Source organism: Macadamia integrifolia, chromosome 10, assembly GCF_013358625.1.
Source record: "Macadamia integrifolia cultivar HAES 741 chromosome 10, SCU_Mint_v3, whole genome shotgun sequence".
Taxonomy (NCBI): Eukaryota; Viridiplantae; Streptophyta; class Magnoliopsida; order Proteales; family Proteaceae; genus Macadamia; species Macadamia integrifolia.
The window spans coordinates 13242132-13261517 of record NC_056566.1 but is presented as its reverse complement, the minus strand read 5'-3'; the positions used below and the strand labels follow the sequence as shown (position 1 = coordinate 13261517).

Below are 19386 nucleotides of genomic sequence, written 5' to 3'. Positions count from 1 at the left end.
TTCTGTAGTAAACTCACCCCCCCACTCGTTGTTTGTTGCTTTGTTTGACATTTTTATCCACAGGATGAAGAAAAATCCTTGTAGCCCATTCCCCTTTTAAGGATATTTGGAAACTGTATTTCCTCGGAAGTGCAAAGCATCATGTTGTGAGATAACTCAGAATTGGGTGATGACCGCATCGTGTTGTGAGATTACACAGAATTGGGCGATGACCTTAGACACATGTTTGGAGAGAAGGGAGAAGATGGTTCATTGGTTCCTCTTCTTTTATTTTTCTTATGCTTACAGCGAGATGTGAATAGGAAGATCATCTATTTGTGTTTGTTCCTTGAGGTTTGCCTCCGTTTGCTGGTCTTATGAGTTGATTGGTTTTCCCTAAGAACATAAAGCAGTTGATGTACTTATGCCATTTTGTTCTGTTTGGGGCTAGACACCCCTTTTTTTTGGTGTGTGGGTGTGGGGGGACTACCCCATTTGAGCCCTAGATGCCTATGGGAGGATTGCTATGCTATTTTCTGGGTATGTATTATTGTTGGTGCAAGGAGTCATATGGAGAGCCACTACTGTAAGGGTGGCTCATTGGGTAATACCTGGTGCTACCTGCCACACCCTAACCCTAACCCTAACCCTAATTAAGAATTATGATTCATTTTATCTGCTGGCATTGGGCCTGCGATAGGGATAAACTAAAGTGAAAAATGGGGAAGAATAGAAGCTGGTGGTGGTGTCTTAATGATTCAATAGAAAACAATAAAAAATTCTTGAAAATCTGGATACAGAATTTCATATTTTATTTTGCATGGAAGAATTTTAGGGTTTTAAGTTGAAATTTAATTACTCAGAAAACAGAACAGCGATAGGGATGAACCTTAATGCAAGTGCTCTGCGGGGCCAGGGAAGCTTGTGATTCCCTAACTGAGTGCATGTCAATATGTTATGTGGTCCCTAAGCAAGTTTGTCTATACCCGTTGCTCACCAGAAAGAGGAAATTTGTACCATCTTAGGTTATTTATTGGTGTTTCTGACATACTTTTTTGCAATGTTTTGTCCTATTCTGTTTTCCACTTCCCTGAGCAGTTACTCATCATACCAGTCTAGATATGTCTACTTCTGCCGACTCTTGAATTTGTTCATCCTTTATTCTGCATTGTTCTTTGTTGTTGGACTGTGATGTTCATGAATATGCTTTCTTTCTCCCTCCCTGAACACTTGACCATTATATCTGAGTCTCAATATGTCTACTGACACCTAATTATGAATGTGCTCACCTTGGATTCTGCTTTGTTGTTGCAGGACTTTGATGTTCGAGAATATGCTATCTCAGTGGCTGGGAGATTATCAGAAAAGAATCCGGCATATGTTCTTCCGGCCCTTCGTCGTCATCTGATACAACTGTTGACCTATCTGGAGCAAAGGTAATGCGAAGGATCTTACTTTCTAATGATGGTCCAATGTTATTTTTGTCGTTGTTACTGTACCACTACCACTGCTACCACTAGATTGCACTGCATTAGCAGTAGTAGTAATAATGTCGTAATAATTATTCTTCATTTGCTTTTTGTCCTGTGCCTTTCCTTTATATGTTGAGAATCCTTGTTTATTGTGCTAGGCACTATTATTATTATTATTATTTCTTTATTTATTTATTTTTTCTTGGGTGCGTTAGGTAGGCAGCCGACACCTACTTTTCAGCCAAACAACCCTTTCCATGGATCATCGTATTTTTTGATTACCTTTCATTGCCTTTCATTTTCTTTGTTCTATGTCCTTATGTCCTGTTGCTAGGGCATCCCACGTAAACGACGCACGGCAGAGATACACATTATCGCATGGACAACAGTGAGTTGAGATTGTTGCCAATAAATGGAGGATTAGATTTGCTTCCTTAAACATTGGTTCACTGACGAGTAAGAGTTTGGAGTTAATAGATGTTATGAGGAGGAGGAAGGTTAGCATTGCATGCATTCAAGATACTAGATGGAAGGGTAATAAAGCAAAGATGTTGGATGATTTCAAACTCTGGTATGTGGGAGACCAAAGTGGTAAAGGCAGAGTTGGCATAGTGGTGGATAAAGACCTAAAGAACGATGTGGTGGATGTTAAGAGAGTGGGAGATAGGATTCTTTCCATAAAGCTTTTGTTAGATAAAGAGGTTGTCAACATTGTTAGTGTGTATGCACCCCAAGCAGGACTGGATGAAAACATCAAGCTACAATTTTGGAAACACATGGATGATTTGATGTATAGTTATGGCATGGGTAAAAAATTATCATGGGAGGAGACCTGAACGGGCACATTGGGAAGCGTAGGAAAGGGTATGGAGAGGTTCATGGAGGATATGCTGTGGGGGAAAGGAATGAGGAGGGACCTCAGATTTGTAATTTGCGACAATATATGATTTATCCATTGCAAACACTTTCTTCGTGATGCGGATCTGGATTCCGAGGACTGAAATCGGATCGCTTAGGGCCCACAAGAATAAAAAAAGTAACTCAATTTGTTGGTGGAGGGGCATTCTTGTAATTTCAGAAACAATTCAAACCCTTATAGAGAGGAGAATAGATAATAGGGCCAAATAGAAATAGAAATGGAAAGGAGAGGGGTGTTTAAGAATTATCAAAGAGAAGGGGGGTAATAGAATATAACTTTGGGGAACAAGGGCTTAATTGTAATAACAGGGAATAAACTCTTTTAAAATAAAACAAAAAACCTGTTTCTTCTTCTTTTCGTGAGAACCAGAAACCTGTGAAAACTGAAGAATCGTCAAGTTGATGGAGCTCCTTCAACGAGTCTCGGTTTGGGCAGATCTTCCAAACGAAGGCAGCCAACCCCGTGGCCTCTTGATTCCGGCTGATAGATACTTCAAACAAGAAGCAAAAGGAGCTGTGCTGTCCCTACAACTCAGATCTGGCTGTGCATACTGTTCCAGATCTGGTTGTGGAGTAATGGTTCCCAAATCAGTAGGACTCCTCAGATTCAGATGTCTGAATCGCTTTATGGCTTCCTACTACTACTACAAGTTTCAAGCCATCAGCCTTGGGTATGAAGGAGATTGACCAACTGTGAGATGTAGCTAACGACGCCCCAGAAAACAGAGTACCAGAAAATTCAACAGCAGGAAATAAGAAAGGGTTGGGAGGAAGAAGAAGATTAAAAGGGGAAAGAGAAGATTTCAGAAAGTCAGGGAGGGGGAAAACAGCCCACGGCAGCCATGGTTTTCATACCAAATTTCAATTCTTCAAATTCATTCCAATCTAAAACTGTGTTCCTCCATCCATTACATGTCTAATATAAAGAAAAAATTCAAATAATTAATGAAAACTACTTGAAAATGGAAACTAACCTACATAGCAACGAAAAGAAAATCCAATCTAAATTAAAATACCTCAAACTAATTTCTAAACCTAAAAAAGGAAAGTAAATAGGAAAATCCCAAATCAAAGAGATCCCTTCCATCGCCCAACTGCATCACTTCGCTAAGAGGGAAGAACACTTGATTACCTACAAAAGTGGGCAACATTCCAGCGAAATTGACTTCTTTCTCACTAGAAGGTTCGACATATGGATATGTGAGGATTTTAAGGTTATTCTTAGGGAGAGCTTAACATCTCAACCTGGATTATTAATCTTGGACATGTGCTTCAGTTTGCTGAAGAATAAGGCAAGGAAACCTGTTTGTCCAAAGGTAAGGTTGTGGAGACTGAAAGGAGATTCTTTGGGGTCGTTTTCAGATAATGTGGTGAAGTTCAAGGGAAGTGGGATTGTGAAGGAGATGCCATCGCTATGTGGACTGAGATAACGGATTGCATTCGGAGAGTTGCTAAAGAGGTCCTAGGGATGTCTAGGGGTACTCAATTGGCCCTTAGAGAGACTTGGTGGTGTGATGAGGAAGTGCAGGCGGCCATTAAGATTAAGAAGGATAATTTTAAGTTGTAACAAAGAGCTAGGGGGGGTTGAAGATAAAGAGAAATTTAAGGCCGCCAAAAACGAGGTAAGGAAGATCGTGGGGAAAAGCGGGTGAAGAAATATGATGATCAGTACAACAGTCTAAATACCAAGGAAAGGGAGAAGATAACTAAAGTATGGGAGAGGAAGAGTAGGGATTTCGATCATGTTCATTGTATTAAGAGTGGTGATAGTAGAGTGCTTGTGAAAGATGAGGACATTAAGAGGATATGGGATGAGTACTTCTGTGACTTACTTCATGGAGACACCTCAATAGGAGTGGTTTGAGTTTCCATCATGATAACACATCATAGATATGTATAAAAGATAGGAGTGACTGAGGTTAAGGAAGCCCTAAGAACGATGAAAGTAGGTAAGTCACTAGGCCCAAATGGGGTACCAAGTGAAGTGTGGAAGCTTGGACTATGTGGAGTCTCCTGGCTAACCAAGTTGTTTAACAATATTATGAGCATGAGAAAGATGCTTGACGAATGGAGAAGTATTTTTGTCCCAATCTACACAAATAAAGAAGATATCCAGATTTGCAATAACTAGAGAGGCATAAAACTTATGAGTCATACTATTAAATTGTGGGAGATGGTAATTAAAGTCCACATAAGAAGAGAAGCTAATATCCTGGGGAACCAATTCGGTTTTATGCCTGGGAGATCCACGACGGAAGTGATCTACGTACTAAGGAGGCTTATGGAAAAATCTAAAACATACAAGAAGGATTTCCAAATGGTCTTCATTGATCTTGAAAAGGCATATGACAGAGTCCCAAGAGATTTAATTTGGCATGTTTTGGAGAAGAAAGGGTTGTCAAGCGAACACGTGGAAATAATTAAGGACATGTATAGGGGGAGTGGTGACTAGTGTGAGACCTATGGAGGTCAAGGTAATGAGTTCCCAATTGTTGCAATTGGGTTACATCAAGGGTCTGCATTGAGTCCTTATCTGTTTACACTTATTATGGATGATTGACAAAGGACATTGAAGGAGAGGTCCCGTGGTGTATATTTTTTGTCGATGATATTGTACTGGTGGCTGAGACAGTGGCAAGGATTAATGATAGGTTGGAGTTATGGAGATCTATATTGGAATCAAGAGTTCTTAAGATAAGTAGAATGAAGACATAGTATATAATGTGTAACTTTAGTTAATTGAGGACTAATAGCAGAATGGTGAAAATCGAGTGTAGAGAGATTTTGCAATGCGATTATTTTAGTTATGTGGGATCAACCATAAACAAGAAAGGTGAGATAGACGATGATGTTTCTCACAAAATTAAAGTAGGTTGGATGAAGTGAAGAGGTGCATCTGGAGTGTTGTGTGATCAACGTATTCCTCGAAAGCTTAAAGGAAAATTCTATAGGACGGTTGTAAGACCGTTATGATGTATGGAGTGGAATGTTGGGCTGCCAAGAAGTGTAATATGGATAAGCTGAGTGTGGCAGAGATGAGGATGTTAATATGGATGTGCGGCAAAACTCGGAGGGATAGGTTAGAGCTGACTTGGGAGTTGCCGCAATTCAGGAGAAGCTCCGAGAATGTCGATTAAGATGGTTTGGACATGTCCAAAGGAGGCATTTCAATGCTCCAGTACAAAGGAGTGATTAGATCCCCAGTTAGGGGCAGGCAAAAAATGACCACTGATGAGTTGGTAATGGAAGTCATGCGAAGTTAGGTCTTGACCCTAGTATGACATCAAACAGAGCTGTTTGGAAGGTAAATATCCGGGTGGCCAATCGTTCGTAGGTGGGATGTACCAGAGATGTTGCTTTGCTTTGTTTCTTCTCTCTCTCTCTCTCTCTCTCTCTTTTTCTCTTTGGCCTCTTCTTTCTTTTTTATTTTTCCAAACTTGGATCTATGTAGCCGACCCTATTTAGTTGGGATAAGGCTGAGTTGTGTTGTTGTAGTTATTCTTCATTTGCATATTTTACTGTTGAGTTTTAGGATATTGACTTATCTTGCTATGTCAGCAGTGCAGATAGCAAATGCAGAGAAGAAAGTGCTAAACTACTGGGTTGCTTAATTCGCAATTGTGAACGCCTAATACTTCCATATATTGCTCCAATACACAAGGTTTAGCTTTGCGCTTTTACATTAGCCAGATTAAGTGAATTATATTTATGACATTGGCTGTAATTTTGCAGGCACTTGTGGCAAAGCTTTGTGAAGGCACTGGGGTAAATGCTAGTAATGGTGTTATCAATGGAGTGCTTGTAACTGTTGGGGAGCTTGCTAAAGTGGTGGGTACTCTCTCTCCCCCTGCCATTTTTTCTGTCATTCTTTTTGAGTTTATCCACAAAGAAGGAAAACAAAAAGTGAAGAGAGTGGTAGGACAACAGGCTCAATGCCCCACGAAAACTGCCTCTTGACAGTCCACTAGGCACCCAAATTTGGGGCATGGTTAGACCCCACCTTTTCAGATCAACATTCTTGCACTTTGTTGAAAAGAGGGAATGGAAATTGGAAAAATGTAAAGGGTATAAGGTCAGGAGCTATATATATATATATATTGATAGTTGAAAATACATGGGAAAAGACCAGTACAAGGTGGACCATATGGTTAAATTGGACCACCAGATTTATAGGGGGCCTACCTATCCAATGGGTGGAACTTGCCACATTGTCTACCAAGTGGCTCAAACCAGTGGGCTGTTGTGCCAAGGCCTACGAAGTGACCAATATGCCCGACTTTCGCCTTTTGCTGAAGAAAGAAAAACTTGAAATTTCAGTTGCAAAATGCTAATGCCATTGAAAGTTCTTAAGGCTCCTTGTAATATTCACAAGTGCTACTGAACTGTGTAAAGTTCACAAACCTTTAAATCATACTACATTTCAGGCTTTGGGTGGGACAAGTTATAAATGACCCCCGCCATCTCATTGATTTAATTTCAACCCAACATCTCATTGTTGTTGTTGTTGAGGAACAAACCCAAGGAATGTGGTGGATAGATGTGCTAGAGACAAGGTCATTATATTTCTGATATATTACCTCAGAAACTAATGCGGAATTGATCTTGAACCAGGGAACCAGTGGGAGATAGATTTTAACAGGACTGGTGAACGGCGAATAAAATTAATAACAGAATTCTCTCTCTTATTATTATTATTATTTTTTTTTCATTTTTTTACATATGAAAGCAAAAGCAAAATTAGAAAGGAAATGACCTGGGCATTCTACCAAAGCCTTGATAAGCATCACACCAACCGTGCAAAGCCTCTCACCTTGCTACTACGTGGTAAAGCCTATCTTGTATCTCACAAGGTAAAACATTATAAAACCATCATCCTTTCTTTTGCCTAAAATCATTGCCTAGAGTACAACTCCAATCTTGTTTTTTATAATCTCAATGAAAAATGAAATAGGAAACCTCTATTATGGTAGGAGGGTCCCTTACACTTCAGTAACTCTCCATAGCTAAGGAAGAGTCACCAATATCGGAAGTAACTAGTAACTATAAAAATAGTTACTAAAGAACTTAATTACTGAGCTACGCAAAACTTATCCTCACAAGAAGCTAGAATTTCAAGAAAATACCTTAAAAAAATACTCTTATACTTGATGAATATTCCATAGAAGTATGAATGTAAATTACCAAAATACCTTTACACTAAAACTAATGACAAACAATGTACAAGTTGTAACTAAACTCAACTCACTGAGTGGGCTTCTATCTGAATTCAAGGAGTCCCAAACATGCCAAATGAGTCCTGGTGGTCATGTGCTGCTTCATTATGTGTTAAGAGGTTAGTGGCATTTTTATAATTTGATAAAATTCTGAACCAAGCTTTTTCCCCCTTATAAAAAAAAAAAGAAAAAAAGAAAAAAAAAAAAGGACCCAAGTGTTTTTGTGCATCTTGATATCTTTTATTAGACTAAAACTAGACTGATGAGATTGATGTGGCATTTTCTATAACATGGACCCATCCATGTTTACAATGCCAGCCATATGGCAAAATGCGATACTTTACAAGTTCTTAAGCCATTATGAACATTATGGTTTCCCAAGTTGTAAATATTGTTCTTGCTGATTCTTTACATTAGTGTGGCTCACTTGTTTCTACATATATATGTGCTATGTGTTTGTATCTTCTAAAGGGCTATAATCATATGGTCCTGAAGGGAATTAAATTTTTACTCCTAAAACAATAAAGCTGTAATAATTTATATAGTCAGAACCTGTTGTCTGGCCTAGTCACTGGTGTACACCTGTAATAATTTAATACATTGAGAATGAAAACTTTCCATCTTTTTGGGGGGTCAACATACATGTTTAGTGAGGATGAACTTCATTTTTGGAAATCAGCTAAATAGAAGAATTTCTGAGTTTCCTGATTTTCATAATAGTGAGGACAAAATTGCGGCCATGTGTGTTGCTAGGGGTTTCAAAACCTAACCTGAAATGGTAAATCTGACCGAAACCAACTTAAAAAAACCCGGACCAAACCAAACCGATCCTTATTGGATTGGTCTTGGACTGAGCTATGATGGGACTGGCTGAAAACTGGACTAGACAAACCGACCAATATCCAAACCGAAACCAAACCGAACCAGATGAAAACGATAAGAAAAAATGATTTATGAGGTTATGAATAGGTGAATTGATTATCCCTTTTTTACAATATTAGTGAGAATATTTTTTATTGTAAGGGAAATTGTTATAAATCAATGAATGTGAGGTTATAAAAAGGGAAATTGATTTGTAAATTGTAACAATTCTTCCATTGATTTCCTTATTCACTGGACAAAATTAGTTGGATAGTTAAATGAATGACTTGATAGTTGAGGTTTGTGCTGCTGCAAGTGAGGAAAGCTTGATTTTAGGAATATTTTTTGTTAATTATGCATTTCTTTAGTGATGCCCTTTTTTTTTAAGCTTCCTGACCATGGGGAAATCTTGCTTTCTGATTCTGGTTTTGGTTTAGGGTGGTTTTGCAATGAGGGAGTATCTTCCTGAACTCATGCCATTAATTGTTGATGCTTTGATGGATGGTGCTGCTGTCACTAAACGTGAGGTGGCTGTAGCAACTCTTGGTCATGTTGTCCAAAGCACTGGGTAAATTAAGTTACTTATATGTAGATCTCCTTTGTATTGTAATATGACCTGCCAATTAATGCAATTGAGAATAAGTTTAATTTCGCTGGCGCATGCTTATTCTTTTTATTGATCTCCAGCATATATTACGCTTGGTTCTTTGTGTGGTCAATGTAAGAGTGACTTCATGTTAATATCATTCATATTTGCGTGGACACAGATCTCTGTTAGGTTTTGACTGCTGATGTATCGTTGCTCTTAAGGTTTGAGGTTGGCTGATTATGTTTCACTCGGTGTCTGTTTTTTACCCTACCTATGTTGTATCTTATTTAGCCTCTTCTTTCTTAGATCTCTCTCTGTCTCTGATACTATATTTGTTTCTCTCTGATACTATATTTATGTCTGAAATAGTATTCATATCATTACATGTCAGTACCAAAATTGATGCTTTTGATGTTTTTTGATACTAAACTTTTGGTTTTACTTCTAATATTGTGGTGCTAAGTATCGGGCCATATGCAGCATGAGATTATCATAATTCATATATTTTTTTTGTTAGTTGGTTATGTGACATATTTAATTTTAATTATAAAAGAAGCATATACAAGTGTGTGTGTGTTTATATATATAAAGTTTAGAACTGGTTAACAAAAGGTATTGATATACATAATCTGTATTTTAAAATCATAGTTGTCATGGCATCTAGGCAACCCAAGGCGTTGGAGGCCTGGAGGGGGTCCAGATGCAAGGCAGCACCAACAAGGTGACCAAGGCGCCTGGATGCCTAGGACGTTGTCTGGGCGATGCCTAGGACGTTGTCTAGGCGATGCCTTGACAACTATGATTTAAATGCTCCACCACTAAAGTCATTTCTGGAAATACCCTCAAACTCTTTGGATTGCTCACACCCAGTTCCCCTGCCCTGCAGATAAACATAATCTATACTAGTCGTGATATACTTCCATGGCATGAATTATAATTTTAGTTTGCCTATTCCGCAAAAGTGAGGGGATATAAATGGATGCTCAACCACTTAAGTCATTTCTGGAAATACCCTCGAACTCTTGGATTGCTCACACCCAGTCAGCCTGCCCTGCAGATGAACACAATCTATACTAGTCGTGATATTCTTTCATGACACCAAATATTATTTTGGTTTGACTATTCCTTGCCATTAAATCCTTGTTTGTTACTGCTTTTAAATAAAATTATTCTTTTTTTTTTTTTTTTTTTTTAAATTGGAACATTAGGGAATAAAAGTGAATTTTCTTTGATTTTTAGTTTGCGGACTGATTTCTCTCTTTTGGCAGCTATGTGATTGCTCCATATAATGAGTACCCACAGTTACTTGGTCTACTCTTGAAATTATTGATTGGCGAGTTGGCATGGTCTACTAGACGAGAAGCACTAAAGGTACTTGTTTTTGAGTTGGTATGCTCTGTGCTGCTTCCCTCGTATTGGTTCCATATATAACTTGCTCTGTCTCTTCACTAGGTTTTAGGAATAATGGGTGCATTGGATCCCCATGTCCACAAGCAAAACCAACAAAGCTTACCTGGATCACATGGAGAGGTTACACGTGCAGCTAATGACACTGGTCAGCATATTCGGTCTATGGATGAGCTACCTACAGACCTTTGGCCCTCTTTTGCAACATCTGAGGATTATTTCTCTACGGTAAATATTTAATAGGACATTCACATCTTGTCGTCTTTTCTTGTTTCAGTATTGATATTTGATTGCAGGTTGCTATCAATTCTCTTATGCGTATACTTCGTGACCCCTCGCTATCAAGTTACCACCAAAAAGTGGTTGGATCTCTTATGTTCATATTCAAGGTATCATTTTCCTTAGTTTTTTACAGGTATAACATATATTTTTTTTTTTTAAACTTCTTCGGGTTTTCTGATTCCTTATTTCCTCTTTTGCGAGATTAGTCAATGGGCCTTGGTTGTGTTCCATACTTGCCTAAGGTGAGCACATATATCGCAATAAAGTTTAGGTTCCCCCTATGTATATTGATTATTATTGTTATTTCATTTTAAAGTAAGGATTGTTTAAAAATTAGAAGAACCCTCTAGATGATTCAAAACAACCTAACCCCCCCTTTGTGAATTCATCCAAAGTTTGCCACACAGTACAAGGCTACAAGCATTGTGTCCCCTGGACTTGGGGACAGTGGACATCCAAAAAGAAACTATTCTCATTGCTTTCCTTACCACCCTATGCACCAAAGGTTCCTTAAGCTTAACTTCAACCTTTTGTCCATCACTCCATACTAATGTTGCTTCTTTTTACAGGTCACTCTTCCCATTGTCCATATTTCTTATTTCTAATGATTTTTTTTTTCCAATATAAAGGATGCAACATGATGTGAACAAATTATTTGCTTTATAAGCACGATGTCTTTCTATTTATGGCCCAAAGTAGAAAGTAAGAATTTACAGTGGTCAATATTGTTCTAGAATCTAGATGGGTAACAGAGAAGTTGAATGAAAATATCACTTTAGGAAAGTTTAAAGGGTGTTAGGGTTCTCTCTGGTGCTGCAGTGGACGTTTTGAAACATAAATGTTGTCAAGGTTTGAAGAGGTGATTCTTGTCTGGTCCTGTAGTGTATTGGTGTGATAATCTAGCTTTGGCACCAAGTATTGCAGGAAACTAAGTGTTGGCAGATTATATAATTTTCTTGTGTCTAAATGTTTATAGAAGACCTTGTTTTCCGTCATCCATGATGACTACAAATTTTGTGGACCGTGATTTAACTTATATTTTCAGTTTAATGTTCACTTGGAATTGGTGGTGTTGTGTTGCACTTGATGAGATAAGATTATTCTTGAATGTGGTTGAGATAGTTGCTCAATGTCTATAGGTTCTGCCTGATCTTTTCATCACCGTTCGCAATTGTGAAGATGGGCTGAAGGAGTTTATAATGTGGAAGCTGGGAACTTTGGTATCTATTGTTCGGCAGGTATTAATTGTTGTTATTGTTGCTTGTTTCAGCTAGTCATAGATTCATTGATTGTTGGAGTCATTCCAAGAATGTTTATTTTGTGTTATCTGCAGCATGTCCGTAAATATTTGCGTGAATTGCTCTCTCTTATATCTGAACTGTGGTCTTCATTCAGTTTGCCGGCTACTAACCGCCTTGTGCATGGCTCTCCTGTAAGTATGGCATGGTTATTTCGTTCTCACACTACCAGCTGTTTCTGGCTTAAAGTTTATAGAGGTCATCTTGTATGTTCTTACTGGGACATATCTTATTCGTAGATTCTGCACCTGGTGGAACAACTTTGCCTGGCTCTCAATGATGAATTCCGAACATATCTTCCTGTTATTCTTCCCTGTTGTATTCAAGTGTTGATTGATGCAGAACGGTGCAATGATTACACTTATGTTCCTGATATTTTGCATACCATTGAAGTGTTTGGTGGTTCGTACTCTTCAACGTTGGTTTTGTTTCTGTGTCCATTCACGTCTATGTTAATTATTTCTACTATACATGAAGTATGGCAAACAGTGTGGCAGTTCTCATAAAAACATTCGCAATGTAGGAACCTTGGATGAACACATGCATCTGCTTCTTCCTGCACTTATACGTTTGTTTAAGGTGGATGCTTCAGTGGATATACGGCGTGCGGGAATCAAGACTCTTACGAGGCTGATCCCTCGTGTGCAGGTTGATATCTAGCTTCTATGTGCGATTAATTTGTACTAAACAAGGGTTATGATATAATAATATTATCTATCTTTTACCCGATTTTTTTTTTCTCTCTCTATTATGAATATTATTCTTTTCAACTATTTCAGGTTACTGGTCATGTATCATCTCTTGTGCATCACTTGAAACTTGTCTTGGACGGGTCAGTTATTTTAATTCCTTGACAAACTCTGTTCTTGATTCTGGAACTACCATCAATACAGTTTTTGTTTATGTTTATTGTGCTTTTTTTTATTAGTCTAGATCTAGTTGGGTATGGACTAGTAGGGAAAAATCCCATCACCAATGGGTGATTGAAATGGAAAAAAATGTTCATGGACTGTGCACCTGATTGTTATATGTTTATCTGCCAACATACAGTTAACAGGTACACAGCTACTCAAATTTGATGCGTTACAGGTTCATTGCTTGCAGATGTTCTTTTTCATCCAGTTTATACTAGACTGGATACTTGGCTCAGCAGTTAAGTTGCGCTGTTGCAACCTATTGGTTGTGGGTTCAAAACTTGGAAACAGCCTCTCCTGCGTAGCAGGGGTAAGGCTATTTACATTTTCCCTTCCCTGACCCTGTAGCAGCGGGAGCCTCGTGCAGTGGGATGCTCTTTTTGTACTAGACTGGATCCCACCTCTTCCTATGACATGATGTGTAAATTGGATTTTTGTTTGTTTTGCATGTGTGTGCACATGTAAATGTGTATGCATTGTGTCTACTGATCCTTTAATATTCTCTGTTTATTTGTGTCCTTTAATCTTCTACTTGTTGGGTTGTCTTCTTTTTCTCTATGTTTACCCCTTTCTTTCTGAATTTTACATGTTGGTTCAATTGTTGAAATATTTCAATTTGCAGAAAGAATGATGAGCTTCGCAAGGATGCTGTTGACTCCCTTTGCTGTTTGGCTCATGCTCTTGGGGAGGATTTTACCATTTTCATCCCATCAATCCACAAATTATTGTTGAAATATCGTTTGCGGGTCTCAAACTGTACCTTATATTATCATTTTTATTGTCATTAATATTTGGTTTACTTCCTGCTTATTGTGGAGGCGATGAATGAAAAATAATTCTCTTTCCAGCACAAAGAGTTTGAGGAAATTGAAAGTCGGTTACAGAGACGTCAGTCACTCATTTCAGGGAGTATCTCTGCACAAAAATTGACTCGTCGGCATCCTGTCGAGGTTATTAGTGATCCCTTAAATGATGTAGAGCATGATCCTTACGAGGAAGGGTCTGATATTCACAGGCAACTCAGAAGCCATCAGGTAGTCTATTTTCTTTATTTGATTTCTTTCCAACTTTCTATAGTTACCATGTTGAACAATTGCAGCCATGTCAAAAATTGTCTTTGAGATATGCTTTCATCACTGGATGGATGACCTAAATAGGAGCAATGCCTTCAAGTTGTAAATGTTGTGGTTTGGACTGTGTCATTGAGCATACCGTTGGGTTTTCTTCAGTGTCCAGGCTTACTCTGATTTTTGTTGAAGTTAAGGTCTTATTCGCCCAGTTTCTTGTATATTTATTGTTTCAAGTGGTAAGTTATGTAATTTTGGTTATCTCTGCTATCTCTATTAACATTAGGGTTAAGAAATGTCTTCTCTTTGATAGTTTCTGTATGCCTCCATGCTTTTCACATTCTTTTGCTGTTGGGATTGCTTATCAGGCAATGTTTTGCAGCTTTATATCTTAAAACATCATGATATTGTATAAGGTAGTTTGCTTTCGCACCACTCCCAGACTATGTTGGTATAACATTGAGACTTCAGAGCATGATTAAAGATTTTTTTTTTTTTTTTTGGGGTGGGTAAAAAATATATAAAACAGGGAAAATGATTAAAGATTCTTATTTCTTACTCCAGTGGGCTTTCCTTATTTTATGTATACCTAGGGATGAGCCCTGCCCAAAATTTAAACCCTTTTTTACTCGAGCCCTTTTGTTTCCACATTCCGACAACATTTGCTTATTTCAAACCTTTTTTTACTCAAGTCCTCTTCTTGAAAGTGGGGCCAAGAACAGTCTACTCCTCCGGTATTGCCAAGGATACTCTTGTTTATTCCATCATCTCCTACGAACCCTGGTCTCCCCCTAGCCAATCCCCCTCTGCCATCTGGTCCTCTCTTTCCCCCCTCTCCCCTCATGGTGGAGAGTAGAGTCATTTGGTCCCTCTTCCACGGGTTGCTTCTCTTCCTCTACTTGGCACCAAGTGAGGTCCCGAGGCCCTTAGTCCCCTGGCACCTAATAGTGTGGTTCAAATTCCACATCCTTTGCCATAGCTTCACTGTTGGGGAGTTCTCTCTAACTGCCTCCCTAGCCAGTCCTTCCTCATATTTGCCTCATACTTGCCTCTCCAACTTGTTGCCTTTGTTGGAATGATACTGAAGTCATCAACCACCTCTTTTTTGAGTGCCCTTTCACTTCCACCATTTAGAATAGTGTTCTTGCTCATGCTGGTCTACCAGGAGTCCCCTTCCCCTTATGAAAGAATGGATCTGGATAGACTTGGCATTTGCTGGAAAGCTTGCCTTTGGTGTTGCCATCAACCTCATTTGGATGGAACGTAACCTCCATAGATAGACTTCCAACTGTAGATCCTTTGATTAGATTTAGAATGCCACCTACTTTGATATCTCCTCAAAACTTGCTTTGATCCCTTGCCGTTCTGTTAAGGATTCCCCAAGGAACAAGCTTATTGTTGCTTCCCGAGGCATACCCTCTTCTTTTTTGAACCACCCTTCCCTCCACCCTTAGGGTTTGTAGCCTCTGTTATTTGAGTTGATTCTCTTCCCCCGTTGGATTCTTGTATATTCCCCCCCCCACTTTCCTTTCCCCGCTGGTAGTGGATTTTATATTCACTCAAAAAAACAAAAGTGCTTATTTTAGAAGATTTAGTGAGAGTGCTCCCTCATGCTGACTGGTGGGTGTGGGAAGAAGTGAAAACAAGGAGTTGAGGACTTCTGGGAGAAATTTTCTGGTTCTTTTACCTTGATGTCATGCTGGTAATCACTCATTGGGAAATTGCTTCCAATTACTAAAAATATAGTGACTTTATTCTTATTGTGAGAGATTGGAGACATTTACTTGGTCATATCCTTCCACTTGTTTATGAAAGAATACCTCTGATAGAGGGTTAAACTCAATTTGAGGGCCAAGGCTAAGCTAGGACTTGAAAGGAGGCCAAGGATCTGTTTTGGGAATGATGTTCCTTTCTGATAAGTAATCTTTGTTTTTGTTAGGTTCATGCTAATTGTGAAAATTGGGTTTTTGGTCTTCAGGCTGTACGGCTGTACCTTATAAATTCTTTTATCAATTCCATATCTTCTAACTTCTTAAAAGAAAGGAAAAGAAAATGGAACAAATGTGCAGTCTTAAAAGAGTACCAGTTAAGGATTTAAGTTCCTTCAGTCTTTACCCTCTGTATGGACTTGGAGTTTACTTCAGTATTTACCCTCTTGTTTGGAATCTTGCAGACAGCAGACATAAATAAGCAAGCAAAAATGTCCAAAGACACACACACACAACAAGCATATATACTTCTGAAAGTGTCATAGTTTGCATAATGTCAAATAGAGGAGGTGAGAAGAATGTTTCTTTTCCTTGCCATTTATCAGAAGGCTTGATGCAAACCAGATTGCATCAAAGTACCCACATCCATTCGATGGTTCGAAGGAACAACAGTGGATTGAAACCAGATTGGTCTGGTTAGAAGAAAATAATCGAAAGTTTCTATCATATTTAATGGAAGATTAAGGCTAACTGGCCAAATGATATCAGATCAATAGCAAGGAATAAAAGTAGGAGTAGCAGCGCCAGTAGCACACCGTTTTTTCTCAAGGTTAAATTTGGGTTGTAAAAAATGGTCCATTTTGTGTGATTTGGTTGTCTGAAATGTTATCAAGTTACCTATCCAACAAGAGCAAGTTATGGATTGAAGATAAAACTCGAACCATGGAAATTGAGTTGGAATTTAGCTTAAACAGGATTGCTGGTGGGTTAGGAAATATAGGACAGAAACAGAGAAAAGTCAATAGCTTCAACAATTTAGGTCAGAAAGGCCCGAAACTGTAGTTGATGTATTAATTTTGCATGTAGATTAAGGCTGCCAAGTCTGATCAAAATCTGATGGTTGGACTGTGAAATCTGAAGCAAATCTACTGCGACTAGGAAAGCCAAAAACTAAAGAAATGGTAATGAAATTCTAAGAGTTCAAAACAGAGTTTAGTGAGAGGTTCACTCATAGGATGTAGCAATAAACTGAGACCATATTCAGCCAATTAAATCAGAGTTGATAAGAAGCTGAATTTGATTCTGTTACAAACCAGAATCTTAGTAACCAAACCAAGAGAGCCGAATTTGTGTGTTGGAGGCAGCCTGCGATAATGAATTGTGTCCTATCGCAGGCTGCTCCACATCTATATATAACTCCAAATAAGAGGTGTAAGTTGGGGGATAGAAATACCCCTAACCTACTTATTACAATAACGGATTCTAACTGGGAAAATCAGAATTTGACTAGAAGTTTGGGGTTTTTAAAACTGAAGTTATATCTGAGAATAATGAGGCAACTTGAAATCAGATCTGGGGCAGAATATATTCAGCAACTGGAGTTCAAGATCAGTAGCAAACCTGAAGGCTTAAACTGAAGCTATGGTAGAACAATATAGCCACAGGTAATAGGGTTAAGAGTCCTGACCTGAAATTACTTGGATGACAGAGAAGAAACAGAAAGAAAGATAGAAGAACACATGGGATAATAAGATAATGGGCAGGAATCCACGTAGCCAATTGTTTTGGAATACACCAAAAAATAGTGAAGAGAAGAAAAGAAAGAAAGATAGAAGAACACATGGGTTAATAGGATAATAGGCAGGAATCCACTTAACCCATTGTTTTGGAATACACCAAAAAATAGTGAAGAGAATCCACTCTTGCACTAAGGAATCCACCTTAGTTTCACTTGGGATCCACCTAGTAACACCACTGAATCCACAGCAGCGAAATTTCACAAAAAATGAAAGTTATGCTTTGTGAATTCGTGTACCTGAATGGCTTGTGCATATGTGTGTGTGTGTGCGTATATATATACACACTCTGAAAGAGGACTCCTAACATGACTACAAATAGCCTAAACCAACTAGTAATCAGACTAGCTACTTAATTGACCAGTAAAAGACTTAAAAAAACTCCTATTCTGGCTAAGATTTTAACTTTAATTAAATAATAAAGTAATTTCCCATTCCTAAGTCCTACCCTTAAAACTCATGGTACTTTTGGGTTCTTATGTGTAAGAAAAATTTGACTGTTATAAACTTATTCACTATGGTTTCTTGTATTCAGTATTTTTCAGTTTATTAACCTGACCTTCTTAGAGAATCTCATATACAGCCTGGATTATAGATAGCAGACAACTAGCCAGTTGTTTGATAATTTGATTTCTTGTTGCCCGTTCTTGCTTTGGAGCCAGAATTATTTATAGCTTTTGCGAGTTTCTTATAGGTTAATGATGGTCGACTGAGGACTGCTGGGGAGGCCTCTCAGCGCAGTACCAAGGAAGATTGGGCAGAATGGATGAGGCATTTTAGCATTGAGCTTCTCAAGGAATCTCCTTCCCCAGCTTTACGAACCTGTGCAAGGCTTGCACAATTGCAGGTGTGATGAGATGTTTTCACTTTTTTTACTTAAATCTTTCACCGAACCTTCAACTCTGGTCTTACACATTTGCAGCCTTTTGTTGGGCGGGAGTTGTTTGCGGCTGGTTTTGTTAGTTGTTGGTCACAACTGAATGAAAGTAATCAGCAACAGCTGGTTCGGAGTTTAGAGATGGCATTTTCCTCTCCAAATATTCCTCCAGAAATTCTGGCAACACTGCTTAATTTGGTAAATCTTTTTTCTCTTAAATGGATTTCTTTCGACATTCTTAAAATGTGTTAAAACGTTAGTTTATTTCTTCTCTTACCCAGGTAGGCCATGAGAGTTAACTGGGTACCAAGTCACTTGGACCCACGCGTCTCGTAAGAATGGTGCCCAAGTGCACTTAAGCTAATTGGCAATTGCTTTATATTTAAGGGTTTTCTTTCCCGTTATGTTTAACTAGGCACAATGATGTCTAGGACCCTCCGTGTAATGGCACAAATTTATGCATTATTTTTAAAGTAATGGTTATACTGGCATCATATTTCAGAAGCATGACAGCTGAAATTAGCAACGTGCAGTTAATGAGAATGCTAGCTGTAAATAATAGTAAACATGGAGCAGATTGATGCACTTTTCAGTCACTTAAGGAATTAAGGGTGATAAACTCTGTTCCATTTGAAGTAAACATGGAACAGATTGCTGAATACCTGAGTATTAAAGCTAAAAATTTTGGGAAGACTGAGAATTAAAAAATTTGTTCTGCATCCCAAGGGACATGAGTTGGCTATATGTGGGGCTAGATTTCTGGGAGTTCACAGTATCCATTAAACTTTTGATGTCTGCATTACATTTTGATGCCATGAAGAGATTTTGTTACTGTATCTTTGCAGGCAGAGTTTATGGAACATGATGAAAAACCTCTCCCCATAGATATTCGACTGCTTGGTGCTCTCGCTGAAAAAGTAAGTTTTTCATATTGTGGGACTGATCAAAGTCATTAAAGATCCTCTATAGTGGGTTTTGGATTTCAGTGCTTATGCTATTGTTTA

General features: G+C 38.4%; 1 protein-coding gene across 2 annotated transcripts in view; it reads left to right on the top strand.

Annotated features, from left to right (window-relative positions):
• The window catches only part of LOC122091291 (serine/threonine-protein kinase TOR), a 117718-nt gene that overhangs the window by 40174 nt on the left and 58158 nt on the right, over positions 1 to 19386 (top strand). Inside the window, exons 12-29 of one of the 2 annotated variants that reach the window (XM_042661153.1) lie at positions 1294 to 1415; positions 5931 to 6030; positions 6102 to 6197; positions 8881 to 9011; positions 10301 to 10403; positions 10485 to 10667; positions 10736 to 10828; positions 10928 to 10963; positions 11861 to 11959; positions 12055 to 12153; positions 12259 to 12421; positions 12543 to 12667; positions 12799 to 12851; positions 13556 to 13679; positions 13782 to 13967; positions 18200 to 18352; positions 18428 to 18580; positions 19228 to 19299. In XM_042661153.1, coding sequence (XP_042517087.1) covers positions 1294 to 1415; positions 5931 to 6030; positions 6102 to 6197; positions 8881 to 9011; positions 10301 to 10403; positions 10485 to 10667; positions 10736 to 10828; positions 10928 to 10963; positions 11861 to 11959; positions 12055 to 12153; positions 12259 to 12421; positions 12543 to 12667; positions 12799 to 12851; positions 13556 to 13679; positions 13782 to 13967; positions 18200 to 18352; positions 18428 to 18580; positions 19228 to 19299 — 2091 coding nt within the window. Of the gene's footprint in view, positions 1 to 1293; positions 1416 to 5927; positions 6031 to 6101; positions 6198 to 8880; positions 9012 to 10300; positions 10404 to 10484; positions 10668 to 10735; positions 10829 to 10927; positions 10964 to 11860; positions 11960 to 12054; positions 12154 to 12258; positions 12422 to 12542; positions 12668 to 12798; positions 12852 to 13555; positions 13680 to 13781; positions 13968 to 18199; positions 18353 to 18427; positions 18581 to 19227; positions 19300 to 19386 lie in introns of both variants that reach the window. The other variant, XM_042661152.1, reaches the window with a different exon arrangement.